Genomic DNA, 19,408 nt, shown 5'->3' on the forward strand with positions numbered 1-19,408 from the left:
AAAAACCTCCAGCTTGCAGAACCAGCAACCCATTCTCTGTCCTCATACCACTTGACCTCTAGGTGGTACATGGCACTGATGATCTCTTCTCCTCTTGATTTCTACAGCACTACACACTACTAGTGTTCCTTCTACTACACTGGCCACCCCTCAAATTTTATTTCCTGTTCCCTTTCCTGCCTAACCTCTAAGTATTGGAATGTTCCAAGGTTTGGTTCTAGGCTCCCTATTCTGCACTTTCTCCTTGGCCGTGACATCTAGTCCTAATGATTCCCAGATGTAGTTCTGACTTCTGTGAACTTTATATTCCTATATACAGTTGTTTACTTGACATCTCCACTTAGAGGTCTAATGGGCATCCTGACTTAGCATGACCAAAGCAGATCTCTTGATTCCTAACCCTGAAACTTGCTCTCCCCTGAGTCTTCCCTCATCTTCGTTAATAGGACCTACACAAAACCCAGAAGTCATCATTGATTTCTTTCTTTCTTCTTTATTTCTGTTATCTACCTCTGCACCTCCAGATTATATCCAGAATCTACTTACTTGTCACCACTTCAACTACTTTAGTCGGAGATACTGTCTCTCACCTGGACAACTATAATAGCTTCCATCCTTAACCCGTCTGTAGTTCATTCTTCACAAAGCAACCAATGTGATTTCTTTGAAACCTAAGTCAGACCATGTCATGCCCCTGCTCAGAGCTCTCCAGTTGCTTCCCATTAAAATAAAATCTAGCATTTTTGCCATGGGTAGTAGGCCCCCTGTAGGCTAGTTCCCGCCTGCCTCTCCAGTGCTGTCTGCTCTGTTCCCCTCATCACTCTGCCTCCGACACACTGGCCTGTTACTTCTCCAGTGTAATAAACTCTTGTTGTTCTTTAAGACCCTTGCACAAGCCATTTCTTCTGCTTGGGCTGTCCCTTCTGGGTCTCTGCAGAGCTGGTTCCTTATCTCTGTGGTGTCAGATGAAATGTCATTTCCTCAGGCCTTCTCTGACCACCCATCAAAAGTAGCCCTTCTGCCCCTATATGTGTCACTCTGAAACCTATTAGTTTGTGTTATTTTTTTCATAGTATATATTATTACTCTGAAATTGCCTTATTCATTTATTTATTTATTGTCTGTTTTCTGTCACCAATATTAAAACCTGGCATTTAGTAAGCGTATACTATGTGCCAGGTATTGTGATAAGTATTTATTTACTTTTTCTCATTTGTCATCCCCTTTTACAGATGAGAAAACTGCAGGTTCAGAGAAGCAAGAATTTTGTCTGTCTTGTTTTACATGCTAGTACTTGTTTACTCCCTAGCACATGGAACAGTGTCTGGCACATAGTAGTTGCTCAAAAAAATTTGTTGGTTGGATAGATGAATGAAAGACTCCCAGATTTCTCTCTTTGCTTCTGATAGTTCCCTGGAGATGTATACTTTTATATCCAGTTACCTACTTATTGTCTCCAGTTGGATATCTAAGAAACATTTACATTATCCCTCAACTTGTAATCCCTTCTTCTCTCAAACCTGTTTCTTTTCCTCTCTCCTCCGTATAAGTAAATGGCATCCTCATAATCCCAGGATTCAGACCAGAAACCTAGGCCTCACTTTTGCTTGCTCCCTTTCTTTGTTCGTCACATCCCGCCCAGTAGCGAGGCTTGTTGGTTCTTCCCCTGATTCTGTCCTGAATCCATTCACTTCTCTTCATCTCTGCCTCCACTCTCATCACTACCATCGTCTGTTTCCTGGATCTTGCCCTTTCTCACTTGTCTCCCTGCACCTATGCTTGTCTCTCTACAGGCCATTTGCCACACAACAGCACATCTGGGGCCCTTTGTGGATTCCCATTGTCCTTAAAATCTAAATCCTTTACCGCGACCTACAGTCGCTTAGTGATCTGGGTGCTTCTACCTCTCCCATTTCCTCTTACCATTGCCCCTCTTGTTCATTGTGTTTCAGTTACACTGAAGCAGTGTATATCAAGTGCTGATGAGGATGCAGAGCAACTAGAACTCTCACATACCAAGTGCTGCTCCTTTCTGTTCCTCCAAGGTCTTACCCACATCAGAGCAGAGCGTTTGGATTTGTCATTCTCTCTGTCCATGACTCTCCACTGCTAGATCTTTGCAAGGCTGGTTTCTGCCCTTCAGGTATCAACCCAAATAGTACTTCAGAGATTCCTTTGCTGGATTCTATATCACATCAGCCTTTTGTATTATTCAGAGAACCTCCCACACTTGGGAATTCTCATTTGTCCGTCTGTTTGTTTTCTGTTTGATTTCCCCCTCTAGATTGTAAATCATTGTTGCCTTAGCACATAATATGTGTTGGAGAAATATTTGGGGAGTGAGTGACTGAAGGATTTACACATTTCTGGGTGTGCATGCGGCATTATAATGTTTTCACTTAATGTTAGATAATAAATAGTATACATATTTCTTTAGTCCCCACAATTGGAATTTTTATACTCTTGTGTCTGGTTTCTTTCATTAAGCATAATGTTTCTTCTCTTCTTTTATGTTATTAAGGTATAATTTACATATGATAAAATTCACTCCTTTTAGTGTACAGTTCTGCAAGCTCTGACAAATATATATTACCAACAATCAACATATAGAACAGTTCTCTCAGCTCCCAAAATTACCTTGTATAGCTAAGTAGTTAACTCTTCCTCCTACCCCCATCCTGTAGAAACTACTGGTCTGTTTTCTGTACCTATAGTTTGCTTTTTCCAGGGTGTCCTACTAAAGATGGAATCCTGCAGTATGTATCCTTTTCAATCTGACTTCTTTTCTTTAGCATAATACATTTGAAAATGATCTGTGTTGTTGAGTGTGTCAGTATTTGTTTCTTTGGGTTTGGTTTTTGTTTTTGTTTTTTACTGATTAGTAATCCATTATATGGATGTATCACAGTTCTTTATTTATCAGTTAAAGGACATTTGGGTTGTTTTCAGATTTTGGCAATTATGGATAAAGCTGCTGTAAACATTTATACACAGATTTTTGGGGTAAGCTAAAGTTTTCATTTCACTTAAATAAATATACCTAGGAGTAAGATTTTGGGGTTATATAAGTTATGTTTAGCTTTATAAGAAACTTCCAAACTCTTCCAAAATTGCTGTACCATTTTGCATTCCCACCAGCAATGTGAGAGTTCTAGTTGCTCTGCATCCTCATCAGCACTTGATATTGTTAGGTTTTGTTCGTGGTCGTGTTTTTTTTTTTTTTTTTAAAGATTTATTTATTTATTTGAGAGAGCGAAAATGAGAGAGAGAGAGAGTACATGAGAGGGGGGAGGGTTAGAGGGAGAAGCAGGCTCCTCGCGGAGCAGGGAGCCCAATGCGGGACCCGATCCAGGGACTCCAGGATCATGACCTGAGCCGAAGGCAGTTGCTTAACCAACTGAGCCACCCAGGCACCTATGGTTTTTTATTTTAACAATTTAATATGTGTGTGGTAATATCTCATTGTGGTTTTAATTTGCATTTCCCTAGTGACTAATGATGTTGAGTATTTTTCTGCACACTTGTCATCTGTATATCTAATTTGAAAATTTTTCTTTTTATCTATTCATTTAAATGATCTCTACACCCATTGTGGGGCTCAAACTCACAACCTGGAGATCAAGAGTCTCATGCTGTTCCTACAGAGCCAGCCAAGCACCCCTGAAAATGTTTGTTTGAATCTTTGCCCCTCCCTTTTTAAATTGGGTTTTTTTTTTTGTTTTTTTTTTTGCTTACTTAGTTTTGAGAATTCCTAATATTCTGGATACATGTCCCTTATCAGATATGTGATTTGAAAATATTTACCATCTGTGGCTTTGATTTGATAAAGTCCAATTTATCTTTTTCTTCATTTATATATCATGCTTTTAGTTTAAAATCTAAGTAATCTTTGCCTAACAAAGGTCACAAACATTTTTTCCTATATTTTCTTCTAGAAGTTTTAGTGTTCAGGGCATCTGGCTGGCTCAGTCGATAGAGTATGCAACTCCTCATCTCAGGGTCATGAGTTTGAGCCCTACATTGGGCTTAGAGCTTACTTAGAAAACAAATAGGGGTACCTGGGTGGCACAGTTGGTTGAGCGTCTGACTCTTGGTTTCAGCTCAGGTCATGATCTCATGGTGGTGAGATCAAGCCCCGCATTGGGCTCTATGCTCAGTGCAGAGTCGGCTTGAGACCCTGTCTGCCCCTCCACCCTGTGCTCTCTCTCTGTCTCTAAAATAAATAAATAAATAAATAAATAAATAAATAAATAAATAAATAAATTTTTAAAAAGTAGAAGTTTTAGTGTTAGGTTTTACATTTAGGCCTGTGATCCATTTTGAGTTAATTTTTTTGTATGTGGTGTGAGGTATGGATTAAGGTTAATTTTTTTTGCAAATGGCTATCCAATTTTTCTAGGACCATTTGTTGAAAAGACTATCCTTCCTCCATTGTATTATCTTTATATTTTTGCTGAAAATTAATTGTAGTCATTTCTAGGGCTGCCATAATAAGAGTATCACAATCCAGGTGATTCAGAATGACAATAATATTATCTCACAGTTTTAGAGGCCAGAAGTCTGAAATCAGGGTGTCATCAGGGCCTTGCTCACTCTGAAACCTGTAGAGGAAGGATCTTTCTTTGCCTCTTCCAGCTTCCTTGGCTTGTTACAGCGTAGTTCCTGTCTCTGCTTCACATGGTGTTCTCCCTGTATCTCTTCTCATTGTCTTCCCTCTGTGTATGTCTATGTCCAAATTTCCCCTTTTTTACAAGGACAGTAGTCCTTGAACTAGGGCTCACCTTAATGATGTCATCTTAAGTTGGTTAAATTACAAAGACCCACTTTCTAAATAGGTCACACTCTGAGGTATTGGGGGTTAGGACATCAACATACCTTCTTTTAGGAACACAGTTCAACCCATAACATTAATTGGCAATATGTATGGGTCTATTTCTGAATTGCTTATTCTCTTCCATTGTTCTGTATGTCTGTCATTTTGCCAGTGCCACACTGTACTGTAGCTTTATAGTAAATATTGAAATCAGGTAGTGTGAGTTCTCCAGCTTTCTGCTTTTTCAAAATTATTTTGAGTAGTCTAATTCTTTTGCCCATTCATTTAAATTTTGGAATCAGCTTGTCAGTTTCTCCAGAAATCCTTCTGGGATTTTGATTGAAAATATATTGCATCCTTTCCTTGTTCCCAGTCTTAGGGGCAAAGCATTCAGTCTTTCATCCTTAAGATTTTTTTTTAAAGATTTTATTTATTGAGAGAGAGAGCACGCATGCATGTGCAAGCAGGGGGAGGGGCAGAGGCAGAGGGAGAGAGAAGATCTCAAGCAGACTCCATGCCGACTGCTGAGCCCGACACGGGGCTCTGTCCCGCAGCTCTGAGATCATGACCTGAGCAGATATCAAGAGTTGGACTCTTAACCAACTAAGCCACCCTTGAAAGGCACTCCTTTCACCATTAAGATGTTAACTGTTAAGATTTTTGTAGATATCCTTTATTAAGTGAAGGAAGTTTCCTTCTTTTTCTAGTTTGTTGAGAGTTTTTATCCTGAATGAATGTTGCCTTTTATCAAATACTTTTTCTGCATCTGTTGAGATAGTCATATACTTTTTCTTCTTTAGTCTGTTGATATGCTTAATTGCATTGATTGATTTTTAAATATTGAACAAGTCTTGCATTCTCAAGATAAATGCCACTTGGTCATGATGGTATTGTTCTTTTTATGCATTGCGGAACTTATTGGCATAAAATGTTCATAATATTCTTTTATTATCCTTTTACTGCTTCTAGGATCTGTAGTGATATATCCTCTTTCATTCCTGATTTTGATAATCTGTGTCTTCTCACTTTTTTTCTGGTTCACTCTGTCAGAGGTTTATTGATTTTATTGATCTTCTCAAAGGAGCAGATTTTGGTTTCATTGGTTTTTCCTCTATATTTGTTTCCATTTAACTGATTTCTGTAGTTATCTTTGTTACCTATGATTTTTTTTGTTCTTTGCATACTTTGCATTAAATTCAGCAATAAATTCAACAACTTAGGTAATGGACAAATTCCTTGAAAGTGCACAAAACACCAAAGCTCACTCAAGAAGAAAAAGACCATCAGAATCGCCTTAACTCTGTTAAATAAATTATACTTGGAAACCTTTCCACAAAGAAAACTCCAGGCACAGAAGGCTTCATTGGTGATTTTTATTTAACATTTAAGAAAGAAGTAATACCATTCTGTAAAGCAAACATTGTCCTGATACCAAAACCAAAAAAAGGCATTACTAGGAAATAAAACTTGGACATATGTCCTTCATACATAGACGGAGAAATTTTTTTTTTAAGATTATATTTATTTGACAGAGACACAGCGAGAGAGGGAACACAAGCAGGGGGAGTGGGAGAGGGAGAAGCAGACTTCCCAATGAGCAGGGAGCCCGATGCGGGGCTCGATCCCAGGACCCCGGGATCATGACCTGAGCTGAAGGCAGATGCTTAATGACTGAGCCACCCAGGCGCCCCAGATGCAGAAATTCTTAACCCAATTTTAGCAAATTGCATTCCATGATATATAAAAGGGGGAATGTATTACGATGACACAGTTGGGGGGAGCTTCAGGTATTCCTCATGTTCCTTTCAGGTTTTTCTTTCCCCAACCTTGGGTATATTCCTCACACACATGCTCTGACCAGTATTCAGATAAAGATTGGGGTTACCCTCTGCAAATTTCTGAAGTTCTCTGTGCAAGCTTCCCTTCTCTATTTCTGTTCTACTCTGGCCGCCTCTAGCTCTCCACTCTGTCTCCTGGGCCAGCCTGCAGACTCTCTCCAGGTGGGAACTGGGGTGATCATAGGGTTCACCTCATTCATTTTCTCTCTCTCAGGGTTCACTGTCCTGTGCTGCCTGTCTTCTAGTGTTTGAAAACCATTGTTTTATGTATTTTTCTGTTGTAGTTGTTCAAGTTGGGAAAGTAAACCCAGCCCTTGTAACTCCATCTTGGCCAGGCGTGGGAGTCCTTAGTTGGAATATGAAATGATTGACTCACATTTTATTGTGTCACTATCCCAAAATTCGATTAATTCCCCTATGTTTGACATTTAAATTATTTTCATGTTTTTGCAGTTTTCATGTATTTTCTTTTTTTTTTTTAAGATTTTATTTATTTTGACAGAGAGAGAGACAGCGAGAGAGGGAACACAAGCAGGGGGAGTGGGAGAGGGAGAAGCAGGCTTCCTGCTGAGCAGGGAGCCTGATGCGGGGCTCGATCCCAGGACCTCAGGATCATGACCTGAGCAGAAGGCAGACGCTTAACGACTGAGCCACCCAGGCACCCCTCATGTATTTTCATATTTACTTCATGCTGAAGTAAACATTTTCATGCACATACCTTTTTGCTTCTATTGCATTATTTCCTTAAGTTTCCAGGAGAATAAGCAATTCATGAGTGAACTAATTTTCTATCACAAAACTAGTTTTTACCAGCACTGAGTATTTTATTTTATTTATTTTTAAATAGGCTGCATGCCCAATATGGGGCTTGAACTCACGACCCCAAGATCAAGAGCCACATGCTCTACCAACTACGCCAGTCACGCATCCCAAGTATTCCATTTTAAAAAACAGCTTTACGGGGGGGTGGGAGGGATGGGGTGACTGGGTGATGGACACTGGGGAGGGTATGTGCTCTGGTAAACGCTGTGAATTGTGCAAGACTGTTGAATCTCAGATCTGTACCTCTGAAACAAATAATGCAATATATGTTAAGAAAGAAAAAAAGAAGAAGAATGTAGCAGGAGGGGAAGAATGAAGGGGGCGAAATCGGAGGGGGAGAAGAACCATGAGAGACGATGGACTCTGAAAAACAAACTGAGGGTTCTAGAGGGGAGGGGGTTGGGAGGATGGGTTAGCCTGGTGATGGGTATTGAGGAGGGCACGTTCTGCATGGAGCACTGGGTGTTATGCACAAACAATGAATCATGGAACACTATATGTAAAACTAATGATGTAATGTATGGGGATTAACATAACAATAAAAAAGTTTTATGTATGTTTATAGTTTATATACATATATATGTAAATACATATAATTATACATATATATATATATAAAATATACGTTCATATGTGTTTGTATATATATGAATGCTTCCATCATCAAAAGGGCTGACCTCCGTGGGTCTCTGGGTCTCAAATTCAATACCTCTAAGAAGGGACTCCATTAGGCCATTTTGGGAAAAGTGCTCATGCCTGGTCTCACCATGTTTGGCAGTGGCTATTGAGTGTTAATGATTGGTCCAGTTCAGGTCTGTGTTCACCCAGAACCAATCGACTAGGCTCAGAGAGATGAAGTCATGTAAATGTAAACAGCTTCCCAGAATTGTGTAGTCAGAAAGAGTGAGTAAAGGAAGCAGTCTCAAAAACTGTGGGGTCAGTGTGGTAGGGAGGTTGCTGTTTTCCAGACACCCAGAAAAAGGGAGAATATGGGATAAATAATTATTACCGTGGTGTGAAATGTGACATTTACTTTTTTTTTTCATTTGCTGATGTTCATTCATTTGTCTACTTTATCTAATAAATGCTTATTAAGAGACTTCTGAGTGCCAGGGATGCAGAGGGAAACAAGATGCAGTCTAGTCTTGTGGAGTCAGTTGGCCAAAAAAGAAAAAGGGATAAAAATGCTATGAGGTAAGTGCTGTGATGGACTTATTCACAAGGCTTTATAGGAGCATAGGGAGAGAACCTCAACTCAAGGCAGAGAAGAGTCACAAAGGTGTATTAGCTATCTTTGATGCATAACAAATCACCCTAAAACTTAGTGGCTTAATGCAGAAATAATAATTTATTATCTCTTATTAGTTTCTATGGGTCAGAAATTCAGGAGCATCTCAGTAGGGAGATTCTGGCTCATGAGAGAAGAGAGTCTCTCATGACATTGCTGTTAGGATGTTGGCTGGGCGTGCAGTCATCTGAAGGCTAGGGACTAGGGGATCTACTTCCGAGGTGGTTCACTGAAGTGGCTTGCAAAGTTGGTGTCTCTCCATGGGGCTCCTTGAGTGTCCTTACAGCATGGCAGCTGACTTTCCCCCAGAGCAAGTGATTCAGGAGACCAAGGTGGAAGCTGCAATGCCATTTATGGCCTGTCCTTGAAAGTTACACACGGTCACTGCTGCCATAATTGGTCACAGAGGTTAGCTGTGGCTCAGTGTGGAGAGGGCCTACACAAGGGTGTGAATACCAGGAGGTAGAAACATTTGGGGCCATATTGGAGGCAGGCTACTGTAGAAGGCTTCTTTCTATGACAAGGTGTTGTTTCATTTGAGTCAGCATGAATACGAGTCTACCTGACAGATAAGGAGAAGACCACTAGAGACTAAAGAATGGAGACATTTGGGCAGCTGATAGGATAGGCCAGCATCACTGTAGAGTAAGGTACAGGTGGGGATGATGAGAGAGGGGTAGAACCAGGTCATATAGGACCTTGTATTGTTAGAGAATATGGCCCTTATTCTGGGCATGAGTTAATAAGCAGGAGATCAGGGATCAAGTTTGCATTTCAGAAAGATAATGTTGACCATAGGAAATAACTGGAAATACTAGTCTGGAGCTTGGGAGAAAGGGGTCATCAGAGGGAAGAGTGGTTGTGAAGCTTTTTTTAATTGAAGTATAGTTCCACACGATGTTATATTGGTTTCAAGTGTATAACATAGTGATTTGACAAGTCTGTCACCACAAGTGTAGCTTGTCCTCACACAAAGCTATTGCAATACCATTAATTATATTTCTCATGCTGTACTTTTTATTCCCATGACTTATTCATTCCATAGCTGGAAGCCGGTATCTCCCAGTGCTCTTCCCCCATTTTGCCCACCCCCTCACCCTCCTCACCTCTGGCAACCATTAATTTGTTCTCCGTATTTATGGGTCTGTTTTTGCTTTCTGTTTTTTTGTTTGTTTTATTTTTTGGAGTCCACATAAAAGTGAAATCATGTTATATTTGTCTTTCTCTAGTTTCATTTAGCATAATACCCTCTAGGTTCATCCATGCTGTCACAAGTGGCAAGATCTCATCCTTTTTATGGCTGAGTAGTATTCCATTTGTGTTTGTGTGTGTGTGTGTGTGTGTGTGTACACGCACATGCACCTGCATGTGTCTGTGGGTGAACAGCACATTGTCTTTATCCATTCATCTATCAATGGACAGCTGGGTTGCTTCCCTATCTTGGCTATTGTAAATAATGCAGTAAATATCGGGGTGCATATATCTTTTCAAATGAGATTTTTTGTTTTTTATGGATAAATACCCAGTAGTGTGATTAGTGGATCATATAGTATTTCTATTTTTAACTTGAGGAACTTCCATACTGTTTTCCGTGGTGACTATACCAGTTTGCGTTCATACCAACACTGCACAAGGATTTCTTTTTCTCCACATCCTCGCCAACACTTGTTTTTCTTGTCTTTTGATTCTGCCCATTCGGACAGATGTAAGGTGATACCTCATTGTGGTTTTGATTTGCATTTCCCTGATGATGAGTGATGTGGAGCATCTTTTTGTTTGTTGGCCATTTGTATGTCATCTTTGAAAAACTGTTCAGGTCCTCTGCCCATTTCTTAATCAAATTATTTGGGTTTTTTTGGTGTTGAGTTGTGTAAGTTCTTTATATATTTTGGATACTAACCCTCTATTGGATATATCATTTGCAGATGTCTGCTCCCATTCAGTAGGTTGTCTTTTCGTTTTGATGGTTTCTTACCTCATGCAGAGGCTTTTTATTTTGTATAGTCCCAATAGTCCCAAAAAAAGTCTATTTTTGCTTTTGTTTCTCTTGCCTCAGAGGACCTATCTACAAAAATGTTGCTAAGGGCAATTTCAAAGAAATTACTGCCTATGTTTTCTTCTAGGAGTTTTATGGTTTCAGATTTCATATTTAGGTCTTTAAGATTGTAATTTTTTTTTTTTTAAGTAGGCTCCATGCCCAGCCAGTTGGGCTTGAACTCACAACCCTGAGATCAAGACCTGAGCTGAGATCAAGAATTGGACACTTAACCGACGGAGCCAACCACATGCCCCAAGATTTTAATTTTTAAAGTATTTATAGTAGCTCCATTATCATCTTACTGCAGCTTTTCTTGGGACTTCCCTGGCTTTGTACTTCTTGCTCCCAGTTAGTTGTTATCAATAGTTTTCTGTGTCCTGTCATTTTCTCACAGAGAAAAACAGTCTTTAGGATTCAGCCCTTTTGGAATACTTGTGACAAACCTGCAGTATTGTCAAGAAAATCAGAATAGGAGGTCGAGGGTGGATGGAGGATAAAATCTCCCTGATCTATATCAAGAGCGAGCACCCCCCTTCCCAACACATACAGATTTACAGCGACATCTGACAATCTGCTTTGTGAACAAAATTTGTCTTACAAGAAATCGTAAGATTGGCAGACGAGGGAGAAATATACCGGAGACAGAGTAAAAAGATACCTTTAAGCATGTAAATTTCATTAAAAAAATTCCTTCTGTAGCACCTCAGAGCTGCTTGTGTTGATCCTGGTTTTCAGAAGTTTGCCTCCCAGTACCCCTGTGACAGCAGCAGGGCAGCTGGTGACGTGGCCACTCCTTAGCTGCCTTTACCGGCTTCCAGATGGCTGCTTTCAGGAAGGTTTCCATAGCGACCAGAGGCAGGAAAAACCTGCCTGCCCAGCTTAGCAATATCATATCTGGCTCCTCCTGGGAACGTGGAGACTCAGAGCAGTCGGTGGGAGATGTGGCAAAGATATATTATTGCAGAGACTCTTTAAAATATATCCAGAATCTGACCATTTCTTGCTGGTCCCATGTAGCAAAGCCAGTGTCATTCCCCCCGGCGTCCCTGGCAAGCCTCCTGCTTGCAGCCTTCTCTGCACGGCACGAGAGCTTTTAAAACCTAAGTCAGATTCAGGTTCACCTCTGCTCAGAACCCTGCTGTGATGCCCACCTCACTGAGAATAAGATCCAAAGTCTGCGCACAACGGCCAGGCCCTCCGTGACTCCTGCTGCGTCTCCCACCCGAGTTTGGTCTCGCTGTCCCGGTTCCCAATCCACTGGCCACCTTGCTGCTGTTCCAGCCTTCCAAGTATGTTCCTGCCTCAAAGGCTTTGCACTTGCTATTCCTTCTGCCTGGATCCCTTTTCCCTCAGATAGCCACACGACTTGACTGCTCACTTCCTTCTGTTTTGGTCTTTGCTCAGATGCCACCTTCCCTTCAGAGGGCTTTTCCTGACCACTTTATTATACATAACCCCTCTCTTCTGTACTCTCTGTACTTTTTACCTTCTTTATTTTTCTTATAGTACTGTAGTTATCGTGACCTGACTCAGCTATTTTTATGCTTATTGTCTGATTCTCTAATGTAACACCTGGGACTTCTGATTTTTCACTGTTGCATCTCAGCCCTTAGAACCATGCCTGGATTGTGGTGGCACTCTGTAAATGTTCGTTGAGTGAATCAATGAGTGGGAGGCAAGCTGAGATGAGAATTGTCTTCTTGGCCCCCTCAGTTCTCCACTGCCAGAGACAGCTCATTTCCTCCACTGTCAGCAACGCCTGCTTCCTTCACACTTTGTCCCCCCGGAAGAAGCAACCAAATCACTACCTCTGTGGCATCAATGATGAGGACGCTGGTGATGATCTAGCTGGTGGCTGTGTGACATCAGTTCACCAGGCAGGATGGGGAGGTAGCATGGTTTTGTAGGAGGGTACGTTGTTGGAGTCTATTTGGAAAACTATACATGGGTCTTTTCTAGGCTTATTTTCTTCTGTATAATGAATAGAAGTATCTACTTCAAAATGTGTTATAAGGATTGAATGATGATGTGATTTTAAAACTTCCAGTTCATTCCCTTTAATGTAAACATATGTATTGCTCCATCCAGCATGAAATTCTCATTCAAACCTGGCCCTACATATCTGTTATACTGAAGGAAGACATTCTGTTTTTGTTTTTTTAAGATTTATTTATTAGAGAGCGCATGGATGCGTGCAAGTAGGGGAAGGGGCAGAGGGAGAGAATCCTCAAGCAGACTTACCACTGAGCACAGAGCCCCATGCAGGGCTCAATCCCACGACCGTGACATCATGACCTGAGCCAAAATCAAGAGTCAGACACTTAACGACTGAGCCACCGAGGTGCCAGGAAGACATTCTGTTTTCATTATTATCCTGACTCAGAATGGACAAGCCTAGGATGGCCGACCTGTTAGGGAAGCGGATCCTGCCATCTGGCTCTCAGTGGTTCTTGTCTGGAAGCAGGAGGGAACAGCTCTCCCAGTTGGGCAGCAAGGCCTCCCTGATGGGCATTTAGGCCAAACATGGCATGGTTGGGCTGTGTCTGAGGCAGGAGTGGAGGCTGGTGACCCGATGAGCTGCCCTTATGAGCTACAAGATGACTCTTTTGCCCCCAAATTTGCAAATATGTCTTTAAAGAGAACGGGGATTTTTTTTTACATGCCCACTATGAACATATGCTCAAGTTAAGGGTCCATAGGGTAATGTTTTCCCAAAGCTGCCTTTGATCTTCCTTTTTTGCTTCCTTGTCAGTCACCTGACCCTCTGGTCTCCCAGAATTCTGTGACAGAGGGCGTGGAGGTGAGGCGCTGTTGTGGGTCGGAACAGCAGCAACCTCTGAAAAATGGCGGGAGAAGACGTTTCTTTAGGTCCGGATCTGGAGGAACATGATTTCAAAAACTGGAAGGCAGCTTGTCCTAAAATATTTCAGCCACATCGCCTTATTGCTATCTCTTGTTTCTTTCACGGAGTCTAAGCCTTTCATTCTATAGTTGGAAATGAAAGGCTTAATATTCAGAAAAAGCTGAGGAAACTGCTCCAGAAACTGCATTTCTGTTGACGCTCAGGTAATAACAGATTCTTTCTAGATCTACTAGGAATGAGAAGTTAGAGAGTTAGAGGACACCCCAAATGATGGTTTTTTCCTTTTTAAATTATAGCCATAATTCACATGCTATAAAATTCACCATTTTTATTTAAAGTGTGCAGTTCACTGGTTTTAGTATTTCATACTGTTGTGCAACTATCACCACCATCCCATTCTAGAACATTTTTCATCTCCCCCAAATGGAAACCGTGTTAGTGGTCACTCTGCAGTCCCATCTCCCCCCCCCCCCCCCCTTGGCAGCCACTAGCCTACTTTCTACCCATGGATTTGCCTCTTTTGGACATTTCACTTAAATGGAATCATACAGTCTTCACCCTCTTGTGAGTGGCCTCTTTCACTGAGCATAATGTTCTCAGGGTCCATTGATAGAGCCACACGTATCAGTACTTCGCGCCTGTTTACGGCTGAATAATGGATGGTCCAGACATTTTGTATATCCACTCATCAGTTGGCTTGTTTCTCCTTTTTGGCTATAATGAATAATGCTGCTGTGAACATTGTGTATAGGTTTCTGGGTGGATGGACATGCTTTCATTCCTCATGGGTCAGTAACTACAGGAGTGGAATTACTGGGTCATATGGGAACTCCCATGTTTACCTTTTTGACAAACTACCAGACTGTTCTCAACAGCAGCTTCTCCATTTTATATTTCACAGACCACCAGCAATATAAGGGTTCTACTTTCTCCATGTCCTCGTCCACACTTACAGTCTGTCTTTTTGATTATGGCCATCTTAGTGGGCGTGAAATGGTACCTCACTGAGGTTTCAATTTGCATTTCCCTGATGAATAATCTTTTTACCTGCTCATTGGCCATTTATATCTCTTTGGAGAAATGTCTATGCAGATCTTTTCCCCATTTTGTCTTTTTGTTGAGTCCTCATTTTTTGAGAGGACAAAAAAAAGGGAGGGAGGCAGGAATTTCAGTGGCAACAGGAGAGATCTGGATTAGATTTCGACCTCCTGGTTTCCCAGCTATAAGGCTAGTGGAGAATGTGGTAGAGCGGATGGTTTGGTGAAGGGGAAAAGGTCAGTGTTGAGGTGAATTCAAGGTATTGACTCAGAGGCTAAGTTGTATTCTGCTAAATGGTTCCTCAAAGATTCTAGCTCAGGGAAACCTATTCACGGAGGTTTGGCCGTTTTTTTTCCTTTTAAAGAAGCATTTGCCTGAGCCTAGGGCATCAGGAAGCCTGTATGTACGATTCTTTCCTTTAATAACGGAACTGAGTGGGCACTCCCGTTGGCCTACAGAGCTGTTTACATCAGTTTTGTAGCTTCTTCAGAGTGTTTCATGTATCCTCTCCCAGACGAAATGTTCAGAATAGGAGGCATTTCTTTCAAGTGTGGCTTTTCCTTCTCACTGTCCCTTGGCCAGCAGAATCACACTACTCCCAGGAGAGGGGCTGCATTATAATGACTTTCCCCTCCGCTCTCCTACCAGGGCAGATGTTTCTGGACCAGATGAAGCCTGAGGAGCCTTCCAGCTGTAAAATAATAGGCTAGGAAGCCTTCTAAGTGTGGATTTGCAGAAGACTTGCCCCGCCTCTCCACACAATGTCAGGTGGGAGGCAGGCCCTGGGCTGGAATTGGGTGAGAGGCTGTCTGAAAGAGGGGAGGGTCTCACCCTCCCATCCAATGGAGTGGAAGCAGGACAGGCCTTTGAGGAAAGAGTGCGAGAAAGGAGGAGGTCCTCCTACCGGGAATCCAGGGTTACCACAACTTTTCATGGCTCAGATCTCCAGGTTCTGTGAATCCCTCCCTCCCGCCTGCAAATCCTCACACTTGGATGGGGGAAGAAGCAAAGAGATGAAATTTGGTTTTGTTTTGTAACATGCTGCTTTTTTTCTTTTCCTTCCTCCAGAAAGTTGCTCATTTTTAGGTCTCTTCCCCTCCCCCATCCATTCCACTTTCAATGGTGCAGTCCCTTTTCTGCTGAGGCCCTTTGTGGGGGGGAGTGGGGATGTCCCACCTTGAATTTTGCCCCCTGAATGCTCTGCATTTTCTTAATTTCCTATTCCTGGTCCTCCTTGATTTTAGGAAACCACATACCTTCTGCCAGTGGCCCCTTCTCAGCCCTGACTCCGAGCATGTGGCCCCAGGAGATCTTGGCCAAGTACACGCAGGTACAGCTTTGTGCCCAGGCTTTGGCGCCAAAGGGAACCCACTGCTTTAGACTTCCTGGGGGTGGGTAGCCACCCCACTGTGTTCACTTGGGCTCAGAAGCCACCATCAGAGATGGCACCTTAGCTCCATATCCTCTGGGAATTAGTCATGAGGTTGGAGGAAAAGTATTCGGCACTGTGTGCTCAGTATTATGAAGACACAGAAATGCATAAAATCTGTTTCTTTCCTTGATCTCATTATCTTCGACCTCTGAGGAGAACAAGGAAAATGCTGGGCCAGTTCAAGAAGGTGGTGGCCCCTTTGGCTGAGGGATGACCACAGAAGCTTCAAGGAAGGGGTGGCCTTTGATCTGAGTCTTGAAGGCCAGTGGAATTTCAGCAGGCAGCAATGTGGGTGGCATCTTCCAGAATCTGTGGTCCCAGACTGGTGGCCACACAACTGACTTTTCCTAATCCTGGTTCTAGAAGGAAGAGTCAGCGGAACAACCAGAGTTCTGCTACGATGAGTTTGGTTTCCGCGTGGACAAGGAAGGTAAGATGGGGCCCCTGGTGTGTAATCCTGCTGCTGTCCGTGGGGAGGACTCCAGCGCCAGCAACTCTCCATGGTGCCGCCGTGACCTGGGCTCGGGGGGCTTCACCTGCTCCTGCACTGACCTAAAAGTATCACCCTCAGAGGCAATTCTCAGTATATGGAAACCTCTGATTTTTTTAAAATTTAGGTTAATTTTATTGATCTTCATACGATAGTAATAGCAATAATTTTATTGTAGTGAAGTCGAAAAATACAGAAAAGTATAAAGATTAAAACAAATTAATCCATAATCCCACAACCTAAAGATAATTGCTGACATTTCAGTTTGTTTCTTTCCTGGGGCGGGGGGGGGGTGGGGGGGGTGGGGTGTGTGTGTGTGTGTGTGTGTGTGTGTGTGTGTGTGTGTGTGTGTGTGTGTGTGTGTGTGTGTGTCTGTGTGTGTGTGTGTGTCTGTGTGTGTGTGTGTCTGTGTGTGTGTGTGTGTGTGTCTGTGTGTGTGTGTGTGTGTGTGTGTCTGTGTGTGTGTGTGTCTGTGTGTGTGTGTGTCTGTGTGTGTGTCTGTGTGTGTGTGTGTGTGTGTGCTTTTCGTAACTAACATGTTATCTACATATTTTTATATTGCTCTTATGTCTCTTAACATTATTTACCATGAGCATTTCTTCTGTCAGTTAAGACCTCTTTAAAAGCATATTTTTCAGTGGCTGCATAATATGCCTTTATAAGGGATTGATCATAATATTTTATAACCACTCTTCTGTAAGTGGGCCTCTAGGCCATTTCCATTGTTTTCTACTCTAAATACACCTGCTGGTTTCCAAGTGGGCTGTTGGGAAAGCTGTCTGCCAGAACCCAGGACAGCCTGTCACCAGGATGTAACTATGACTAGAAGATTTTAATGGGCTGAAACCGGTCCTCTTCAGGTCACTCATATTCCAATTCTGATGTAAGTTTTCCTTGCTCCCTGGTTTGCAGGCAGATACTTGGAAGTTAAAAAGCTGGGCCTGTGAGGAACACAGGGAACTCTGTAGCATAATGGAAATATTCTCTGTCCTTTTTTTTTTTTTTTAAGATTTTATTTGTTTATTTGAGAGAGAGAGATTATGAGAGAGAGAGAGCACGAGAGGGGGGAGGGTCAGAGGGAGAAGCAGACTCCCCGCTGAGCAGGGAGCCTGATGCGGGACTCGATCCCGGGACTCCAGGATCATGACCTGAGCCAAAGGCAGTCGACTGCTTAACCAACTGAGCCACCCAGGTGCCCCGAAATATTCTCTGTCTTGATGGGGATGACATTTAGACATTTATTTACTGATACTCACCAAAGTGTACACTTAAAATTTGTGCATTTTACTGCATGTAAATTCACTAAAGGTGAAGTTTTGCAAAGGTGAGGCTGAGGACATGGCTTTCGCGTGAATAAGGAGGAGGATCTGTGTGAGACTAATGTGCCCTGATGTTGCCTGGTGGTCGCAAGAGCTCTGTCGGTGTTGACGCCAGCATTTCAGGGGCTGTCTGCGGGTTGTCCGCTCTCCACTGCCGCATCCCTAGTGCCTCGAGCAAACCTGAAAGTGGTCTTGGCCTTCTGGAATTACCAGACAGTGACCAAACAAACTTATGCCGGGAGCAAGAAGAGCTATGAAAAAATTTGGAGCTGTGGAGAAGAGGGGAGGTGGATTGTGTGCGAGGTGACAGAAGGGGAAGGCCTCTCAAAGGGGAGACATTTGGATGGAGACTAGGAGGAAGCGAGGCAGTGAGCACAGCTGGGGTGAGGGAGTAATCCAGGCAGACCCTGAGGTGGGAGGGGATTTGGTGAGGAATAGCTGGAGCCAGGGGAGCAAGAGGAGAGCAGGAGGTGATGAGGACGGAGGAGCCAGGCTGAGAGGACGTGGTCACGGAGCCTTGTAAGGCCTCTTGTCAGAGTGAGCCGAGTGACGTGGTCTGACCCGTGTCTGAGATGGGGCCCTCCTACTGCTGGGTGAATGCCTTTGAGGGGCAGGGGTGCAAACGAGCGAGTGAGAAGGCTGTGCGGTGACCCTGATGGAAGCTGATGGCTTGGTCAAGGGCCGCAGTGGGAGGTGGTAAGAGCGGTGAGATCTGCCAGCAGGGCTTGCCTGGGGGCTGAATGTGGGGGACAAGTGGAGGGGGAGCCAGAGGGCCTTCTGAGTATCTGGAGAGTGGAGGTGGGTCTGTGGACCTGGGAGGGACTGGGCAGGGGCAGGTTTGGGGCAGAAACTCAAGAGGTTGCGTTTGCTCGTTGGTATGTCTGCGGGATGTGCGGCTGGAGCCAGGGAAGCTGTTGCAGATGTGGCTCTGGATTTCAGTGGTGAGATCTGGGCACCGGCCCTAAAGGCCACGGCCTGGCCCTGCTCACCACTGCGTCTCCCGGCTCTCCTGGCAGACGGTGCCAGCCCCAGCTGCAGCAGGCTGCCAGGTGTGACTCTGTTGGAGGACCCTCCACAGCGGCTGCGGTGGCAGGCCCACCTGGAGTTCACCCATAACCACGACGTGGGGGATCTCACCTGGGACAAGATTGCCGTCTCTCTGCCCCGCTCGGAGAAGCTTCGCTCCCTGGTGCTGGCCGGCATCCCACACAGCATGAGGCCACAGGTGAAGCTGCGAGGGAGGGGCCACAGCGCAGAGGGGGCGGGTTCAGGTGTCCCACCAAAAGCTCATGGCAGCTCCGTCCTGCAGCTGTGGATGCGGCTCTCCGGGGCCCTGCAGAAGAAGAGGAATTCTGAGCTGTCCTACCGAGAGGTGGTGAAGAACAGCTCCAATGATGAGACCATTGCTGCCAAACAGGTGAGGCTGGGCCAGCACCGGGGGCCCTTCAGGAAGCACCTTCTGGTCAG

The 19,408-nt window shown here is 43.5% G+C and overlaps 1 protein-coding gene across 3 annotated transcripts in view; it reads left to right on the forward strand.

The window, feature by feature from the left end:
• The window catches only part of SGSM3 (small G protein signaling modulator 3), a 47,772-nt gene that overhangs the window by 22,286 nt on the left and 6,078 nt on the right, over positions 1-19,408 (forward strand). Inside the window, exons 2-6 of one of the 3 annotated variants that reach the window (XM_036078573.2) lie at positions 15,349-15,468; positions 15,945-16,030; positions 16,496-16,562; positions 18,958-19,166; positions 19,251-19,358. In XM_036078573.2, coding sequence (XP_035934466.1) covers positions 15,462-15,468; positions 15,945-16,030; positions 16,496-16,562; positions 18,958-19,166; positions 19,251-19,358 — 477 coding nt within the window. In that variant the 5' untranslated portion in view covers positions 15,349-15,461. The remainder of the gene's footprint in view (positions 1-15,348; positions 15,469-15,944; positions 16,031-16,495; positions 16,563-18,957; positions 19,167-19,250; positions 19,359-19,408) is intronic. The other 2 variants (XM_078076669.1, XM_078076670.1) reach the window with 2 other exon arrangements.

The sequence above is a fragment of the Halichoerus grypus genome, chromosome 6 (assembly GCF_964656455.1).
Source record: "Halichoerus grypus chromosome 6, mHalGry1.hap1.1, whole genome shotgun sequence".
Taxonomy (NCBI): Eukaryota; Metazoa; Chordata; class Mammalia; order Carnivora; family Phocidae; genus Halichoerus; species Halichoerus grypus.